The 8,854-nt window shown below is 44.3% G+C and overlaps 1 protein-coding gene across 1 annotated transcript in view; it reads left to right on the top strand.

Moving 5' to 3' along the window:
- Nucleotides 1-285: 285 nt before the first annotated feature.
- The window catches only part of LOC135527636 (serine-aspartate repeat-containing protein I-like), a 30,816-nt gene continuing 22,247 nt past the window's right edge, over nt 286-8,854 (top strand). Inside the window, exon 1 of the mRNA XM_064956124.1 lies at nt 286-504. Within this exon, the coding sequence (XP_064812196.1) occupies nt 286-504 (219 nt within the window). The remainder of the gene's footprint in view (nt 505-8,854) is intronic.

The following is an 8,854-nucleotide window of genomic DNA, read 5'->3' as shown; positions in this document are numbered from 1 at the left end:
TGTGGCACTTAGCCCTGTAAGATTCACGGTTGTTTATTTTGTTTCTTGATTTGTTGCCGTCATTCCATAATAAAGAGAAATGTACGCTCACCACGCTGCGCTTTGGTCTTCTTCTGACAAATGGGTTCATGGCAGTATTACCACGTCACAACTTCCCACTATATCAGCTGAGAACCAGAGTAGTTGGAAAACATTTAGGACATATGAATAAATGGCCTCTGAAACCGAGTCCCCATCTGGACAGATTGGATAGGGACAGGAGTGAAACATGTGATATCAGTAGCAATGATATTGGCCAAAGAGACTGCAGTACAGAGGGAGAGCAGCAGAGGGTGGGAGGAAGAGGAGGAGGAGCCCGAAAGAGGTGAGCAGAAGAGAGAGTATATCTTTAAAGGTAAGAGCAGGTGTCTCAGAGGGAGTGAGAAGGAGGAGGAGGAGGAAGAAGAGGAAGAGGAAGAGGAGGAGGAGCTGAGAGGTGAGCAGAAGAGAGAGTGTATTTTTAAGGTAAGAGCAGGTGTCTCAGAGGGGGGGAGGAAGAGGAGGAGGAGGAGCTGATTAATCGTACAGTGGTGGGGGTCTGTAAATGGGGGGATGGAGGGACGGAGAGGTGGAAAGAAACACACAGAGTGGCTAAGAAAAACAGAGGAATGAGAGGGGGACTGTGGGTGTGTGAAGGTTAGGAGGGAGACAGGGAGACAGGGACAGGGAGACAAGCGTTTCAGGACCTTCCAGCCACTCCGTAATGGATTATCGGTCAGTTAATCCTGTTTTTAATACGTGTGGAATCTATCATTACTGGACATTTAGAGGACTTCATAGGTATTCAATGAAAAAGACATCATTCCACTATCACCGCCAACATTGTTGTGCCTTGCTGGTGCCTGGTGGAGTGCACTAGGCCATAGTGTTAAACAACTAAGTGTAGCTTTATTTTCACTTAGTGATATTAGATTCATCACGCTGTCACACTGGACGTGGATTTGTTGAACTCACGTAGACAAGCCCTACAGCCTGTGTGCTGGTTTGGATCTATTGAGTCCCATTAGGAGTAACAGGAAGTCTGGAACCAACAGGACCTTGAACAGCTTCTACTCCCAAGCCATAAGACTGCTAAACAAGATCGCTGAATAGCTAATCAAATGGCTAAACGGACTACCTGCATTGACCCTTTTTTTCAAACGAACTCTCTATGCACACACATTTGACTCCACCAACACACTCATACATACACTGAACACTTAATAGAAACGCAACAAGTTCTGGGACACTGTAAAGTCCATGGAGAATAAGAACACCTCCTCCCAACTGCCCACTGCACTGAAGATAGGAAACACTGTCACCACTGATAAATCCACAATAATTGAGAATTTCAATAAGCATTTTTCTACCTGTCTACCTCTACCCCGGTTTACAGCTCTTCACCTCCCACAGCAACTTGCCCAAGCATCCCCCATTTCTCTTTCACCCAAATCCAGATAGCTGATGTTCTGAAAGAGCTGCAAAATCTGGACCCCTACAAATCAGCCGGGCAAAACAATCTGGATGGTCTCTTTCTAAAATGATCCGTCAAAATTGTTGCAACCCCTATCACTAGCCTGTTCAACCTCTCTTTCGTATCGTCTGAGATCCCCAAAGATTGGAAAGCTGCCGCGGTCATCCCCCTCTTCAAAGGGGGAGACACTCTAGCCCCGAACTGCTACAGACCTATATCTATCCTACCCTGCCTTTCTAAGGTCTTCGAAAGCCAAGTTAACAAACAGATCCCCAACCATTTCGAATCCCACCATACCTTCCGTCCTCATGAAGTGCTTTGAGAGACTAGTCAAGGACCATATCACCTCCACCCTACCTGACACCCTAGACCCACTCCAATTTGCTTACCGCCCCAATAGGTCCACAGACAACGCAATCGCAACCACACTGCACACAGCCCTAAACCATCTGGACAAGAGGAATACCTATGTGAGAATGATGTTCATCGACCACAGCTCAGCATTTAACAGCATAGTACCCTCCAAACTCGTCCCTGGGTCTCGACGCCGCCCTGTGCAACTGGGTACTGGACTTCCTGACGGGAAGCCCCCCTGGTGGTGAGGGGAGATAACAACATCTCCACCCCGCTGATCCTCAACACCGGGGACCCACAAGGGTGCGTTCTGAGCCCTCTCCTGTACTCCCTGTTCACCCACAACTGCGTGGCCATGCACGCCTCCAACTCAATCATCAAATTTGCAGATGACACTACAGTGGTAGGCTTGATTACCAACGAGACGGCCCACAGGGAGGAGGTGAGAGCCCTTGGAGTGTGATGTCAGGAAAATAACCTCACACTCAACGTCAACAAAACAAAGGAGATGATTATGGACTTCAGGAAACAGCAGAGGGAGCACCCCCCTATCCACATTGACGGGACAGTAGTGGAGAGGGTAGTAAGTTTTAAGTTCCTCGGCGTACACATCACGGACAAACTGAATTTGTCCACCCACACAGACAGCATGGTGAAGAAGGCGCTGAAGAAAATAAACATATCCAGGTGTTAGAATGGCCAAGTGTGTGTGCCAGCCAACAAGAAAATGCAGGTCACAGTGGTGGGTAGTACAGTGCCTTGCGAAAGTATTCGGCCCCCTTGAACCTTGCGACCTTTTGCCACATTTCAGGCTTCAAACATAAAGATATAAAACTGTATTTTTTGTGAAGAATCAACAACAAGTGGGACACAATCATGAAGTGGAATGACATTTATTCGATATTTCAAACTTTTTTAACAAATCAAAAACTGAAAAATTGGGCGTGCAAAATTATTCAGCCCCCTTAAGTTAATACTTTGTAGCGCCACCTTTTGCTGCGATTACAGCTGTAAGTCGCTTGGGGTATGTCTCTATCAGTTTTGCACATCGAGAGACTGACATTTTTTCCCATTCCTCCTTGCAAAACAGCTCGAGCTCAGTGAGGTTGGATGGAGAGCATTTGTGAACAGCAGTTTTCAGGTCTTTCCACAGATTCTCGATTGGATTCAGGTCTGGACTTTGACTTGGCAATTCTAACACCTGGATATGTTTATTTTTGAACCATTCCATTGTAGATTTTGCTTTATGTTTTGGATCATTGTCTTGTTGGAAGACAAATCTCCGTCCCAGTCTCAGGTCTTTTGCAGACTCCATCAGGTTTTCTTCCAGAATGGTCCTGTATTTGGCTCCATCCATCTTCCCATCAATTTTAACCATCTTCCCTGTCCCTGCTGAAGAAAAGCAGGCCCAAACCATGATGCTGCCACCACCATGTTTGACAGTGGGTAGGGTGTGTTCAGGGTGATGAGCTGTGTTGCTTTTACACCAAACATAACGTTTTGCATTGTTGCCAAAAAGTTCAATATTGGTTTCATCTGACCAGAGCACCTTCTTCCACATGTTTGGTGTGTCTCCCAGGTGGCTTGTGGCAAACTTTAAACAACACTTTTTATGGATATCTTTAAGAAATGGCTTTCTTCTTGCCACTCTTCCATAAAGGCCAGATTTGTGCAATATACGACTGATTGTTGTCCTATGGACAGAGTCTCCCACCTCAGCTGTAGATCTCTGCAGTTCATCCAGAGTGATCATGGGCCTCTTGGCTGCATCTCTGATCAGTCTTCTCCTTGTATGAGCTGAAAGTTTAGAGGGACGGCCAGGTCTTGGTAGATTTGCAGTGGTCTGATACTCCTTCCATTTCAATATTATCGCTTGCACAGTGCTCCTTGAGATGTTTAAAGCTTGGGAAATATTTTTGTATCCAAATCTGGCTTTAAACTTCTTCACAACAGTATCTCGGACCTGCCTGGTGTGTTCCTTGTTCTTCATGATGCTTTCTGCGCTTTTAACAGACCTCTGAGACTATCACAGTGCAGGTGCATTTATACGGAGACTTGATTAATAATAAAAATATAAAATATAAATAATATAAATAATAATAATAATAAAAGGTGGATTGTATTTATCATCATTAGTCATTTAGGTCAACATTGGATCATTCAGAGATCCTCACTGAACTTCTGGAGAGAGTTTGCTGCACTGAAAGTAAAGGGGCTGAATAATTTTGCACGCCCAATTTTTCAGTTTTTGATTTGTTAAAAAAGTTTGAAATATCCAATAAATGTCGTTCCACTTCATGATTGTGTCCCACTTGTTGTTGATTCTTCACAAAAAATACAGTTTTATATCTTTATGTTTGAAGCCTGAAATGTGGCAAAAGGTCGCAAAGTTCAAGGGGGCCGAATACTTTCGCAAGGCACTGTACTACATTTACATTTACATTTAAGTCATTTACCCACCACTGTGACCTGCATTTTCTTGTTGGCTGGCACTCGCTTCATATTCGTCGCCAAATCCACTGGCTCCGGGTCATCTATAAGTCTTTGCTAGGTAAAGCTACAAGACCATGGTGCTTGCCTACGGAGCTGTGAGGGGAACGGCACCGCAGTACCTCCAGGCTCTGATCAGGCCCTACACCCAAGCAAGGGCACTGCGTTCATCCACCTCTGGCCTGCTCGCCTCCCTACCATTGAGGAAGTACAGTTCCCGCTCAGCCCAGTCAAAACTGTTCGCTGCTCTGGCCCCCCAATGGTGGAACAAACTCCCTCACGACGCCAGGACAGCGGAGTCAATCACCACCTTCCGGAGACACCTGAAACCCCACCTCTTCAAGGAATACCTAGGATAGGATAAGTAATCCTTCTCACCACCCCCCCCCTTAATGATTTAGATGCACTATTGTAAAGTGGCTGTTCCACTGGATGTCAGAAGGTGAATTCACCAATTTGTAAGTCGCTCTGGATAAGAGCGTCTGCTAAATGACTTAAATGTAAATGTAAATGTAAAGCCCTGACTTATCTCAGCTCACTGGTCACCATAGCAGCACCCACCCGTAGCACGCGCTCCAGCAGATATATCTCTCTGGTCACCCCCAAAGCCAATTACTCCTTTGGCCCACCTTTCCTTCGAGTTCTCTGCTGCCAATGACTGGAATGAATTGCAAAAATCACTGAAGCTGGAGACTCATATCTCCCTCACTAACTTTAATCATCAGCTATAAGAACATCTTACAGATCATTGCACCTGCTCATAGCCCATCTGTAAATAGCCCATCCAACTACCTCATCCCTATATTGTCATATTTTTTCCCCTTTTGCACCCAAGTATCTCTACTTGCACATTCATCTTCTGAACATCTACCACTCCAGTGTTTTATAGCTAAATTGTAATTACTTCGCCACTACGGGCCTATTTATTGCCTTACCTCCCTAATCTTACCTCATTTTCACACACCTTATATAGACTTTTCTATTGTGTCATTGACTGTGCATTTGTTTATTCCATGTGTAACTCTGTGTTGTTGTTTGTGTTGCACTCCTTTGCTTTATCTTAGTCAGGTCACAGTTGTAAATGAGAAATTGTTCTCAACTGGCCTAACCTGGTTAAATAAAGGTGAAATTAAACAAGATAAAACATGGAACAACTTCAAAGATTTTACTGGGTTATAGTTCTTATAATGACATCAATCAATTGTAATAAATTCCTTAGTCTATGGATTTATCTATGGATTTCACATGACTGGGAATGCAGATATGCATCAGTTGGTCACAGATACTTTTAAAGAAAAAGTTAGGGGATCAGAAAACCAGTCTGTATCTGGTGTGACCACCATTTCCTCACGCAGCACGACACATCTCCTTCACACTCCTCTTTGATGGCTTTGCGAAGTAGCTGGATAATGGCGGGAACTGGAACACACTGTCGTACACGTTGATCCAGAGCACCCCAAGCGTGCTCAGTGGGTGACATGTCTGGTGAGTGTGCAGGCCATGGAAGAACTAGGACATTTTCAGTTTCCAGGAATTGTGTTCAGATCCTTGCGACATGGGGCTGTGCACATCACGCTGAAACAAGACAATGGATCTCATCACGGTATCTCTGTGCATTCAAATTTCCATCGATAAAATGCAATTGTGTTCATTGTCCGTAGCTTATGCCTGCCCATACCATGAGCCCGCCGCCACCATGGGTGACTCTGTTCATAATGTTGACATTAACAAACCGCTCGCCCACACGGCGCCATACGTCTGCTATCTGCCCTGTACAGTTGAAACTCGGGATTCATCCGTGAATAGCACACTTCTCCAGCGTGCCAGTGGCCATCGAAGATGAAGTCGGTTACGATGCCGAACTGCAGTCGGGTCAAGACACTGGTGAGGATGACGATCACGCAAATTTTTGGGGTGCACATTCCCACAGTTGAATCAACTGTCTGGGTGGCTGGTCTCAGATGATCCCGCAGGTGAAGAAGCCAGATGGGGAGGTCCTGGCCTGGGGTGGTTATACATGATCTGCTTTTGAGAGGCTGGTTGAAGGTACTGCCAAATTCTCTAAAACAACATTGGAGGCAGCTTAAGGTAGAGAAATTAACATTCAGCTCTGGTGGACATTCCTGCTGTCAGCATGTCAGTTGCACGCTCCCTCAAAACTTGAGACATCTGTGGCATTGTGTTGTGTGACAAAACTGTACATTTTAGATTTGGCCTTTTATTGTCCCCAGCACAAGGTGTACCTGTGTAATGACCATGCTGTTTAATTAATCAGCTTCTTGATGCCATACCTGTCAGGTGGATGGAGTATCTCGGCAAAAGAAAAATGCTTACCAACAGGGATGTAATCAAATTATATAGCCATGTTGTTTTCTACTCCCTGTATATAGCCATGTTATTTTCTACTTCCTGTATATAGCCATGTTGTTTTCCACTCCCTGTATATAGCCATGTTGTTTTCTACTCCCTGTATATAGCCATGTTGTTTTCCACTCCCTGTATATAGCCATGTTGTTTTCCACTTCCTGTATATAGCCATGTTGTTTTCCACTTCCTGTATATAGCCATGTTGTTTTCCACTTCCTGTATATAGCCATGTTGTTTTCCACTTCCTGTATATAGCCATGTTGTTTTCCACTTCCTGTATATAGCCATGTTGTTTTCCACTTCCTGTATATACCCATGTTGTTTTCCACTTCCTGTATATACCCATGTTGTTTTCCACTTCCTGTATATACCCATGTTATTTTTACTCTTATTGTTATTCATTGTTACGAATCCCTTTTGGCCCGACAGTCTAGGGGGGGGATGGTAATGAGACACGTAACATAACTCATGCAAATTATAATTGTGACAAAATGTGAGAACGAAATAACCAGGACAACTGAAATCTACCGTCAAACTCAAGGTTTATTTGAAAACACACGGTAATGGGGGGAGCAGGAAAAGGGGCTGAGCTGGACCCAAGGAAAGAAACAATAAGTTTTCCAAAAAAACCTAAGCTAGACTAGCCTACTTTAACAGCTAACTAACCAAAAATACAGTGGGTGGTCTGCCCAGTTCGAACTAGTGTATTTAACAAAGTCTACCGATGGGTAGTGTATGCCCATGGGCGACTTGTCTTGGTTTCCCCTTTTCCCACCAGCAATCGAACAAACACCATAACCAAAACAATACTCACAGGTGATGACAAAGTGCTATGGAGGTGCTCAAACAAAAGAGAGGTTAATACACAACGAGAGAGTGAACCACAGAGTCCTACAGACATGGCATTTACAGAGAGATTGAGCTCCTGAGCAAACTACTGACAAGGTTTTTAAACAAAGGGAAAGGAACTGTGATAGGGTAGGAAACAGGAGGAGGTGTGTCTTCTGATTGATGATTGATTGTTGACTGATTGGAGAGTGATGATTTTCACCTGTGAGGGGAGAAGGAGAGCAAACACAGGACACACACACACACACACACACACACACACACACACACACACAGGATACCTGTATCCGTAACATTCCACCTTTAAAAGAGCAACCCTAGGGATTGCGACCACAGTATTACAATGAATACTCACAACAATAACAAAGCAACAACCTTGCAAAACATACAATCATTACACACGAGACAAAGCATCCGCAAACACATTATCAGAACCCTTTTTGTGGTGGATCTCCAAATTATAATTCTGTATAATCAGCGCCCAACGCATAAGGCACACAGGATACCTGTATCCGTAACAATTATTCATTGTGTATTTATTCCTCGTGTCACTATGTCTATCGTATGTGTTTTATCTTTGACTGTGAGTTGTTGGAAAAGGACTCGTGAATCAGCATTTCACTGTTAGTCTACACCTGTTGTTTACGAACCATGTGACAAAACACAATTTGATTTGAGGAAGAACTACAATTAGTGAGAGTATGATGAATGCACCGTCAGTACACATGCGCCGCATGAACAAATGAACACCTTATAAATTCCCTGCCAATGAATGTCATTCAATCACCTGGGGGCGACAGGTACCCTAGTGGTTAGAGTGTTGGGCCAGTAACCAAGAACTTGCTAGATCAAATCCCTGAGCTGACAAGGTAAAAATCTGTTGTCTTCCCCCTAAACAAGGCAGTTAACCCACTGTTCCCTGGTAGCCTGTCATTGAGGTGTGTATTCATTGTTGCAGCTCCCATCTCAGAGGTGAGAAATAATTCATCTGGGATCCAAGAGTTTACATACGGTATTAACTTCACCTGGGGACGTGTTACATCTTACGCACTACGGAGTAGAAACCAGGACCTGCCAGCCAGGCAGCAAGACACCTTATGGACAAGGTGCACTGAGAAGTTTCAACCTCATGCTATTCAGAGGAGCGGAAAGAGAAGAGAAAGCAGCTCAGAGTGATGGGAAAGACCTACGTAAAGGTGATAGAGTGAAGTTCTTACAACAGGAAAATGCAGAGCTGGGTGTTTTTTACCTAATTATACAGTGCATTGATTTTACAATGCATCCATGGATTGATTAGTGGTG

This window comes from Oncorhynchus masou, chromosome 33 (genome assembly GCF_036934945.1).
Source record: "Oncorhynchus masou masou isolate Uvic2021 chromosome 33, UVic_Omas_1.1, whole genome shotgun sequence".
In the NCBI taxonomy this organism is placed as follows: Eukaryota; Metazoa; Chordata; class Actinopteri; order Salmoniformes; family Salmonidae; genus Oncorhynchus; species Oncorhynchus masou.
Note: the sequence above shows the minus strand (reverse complement) of the source record. Positions and strands in the feature narration are given on the sequence as shown.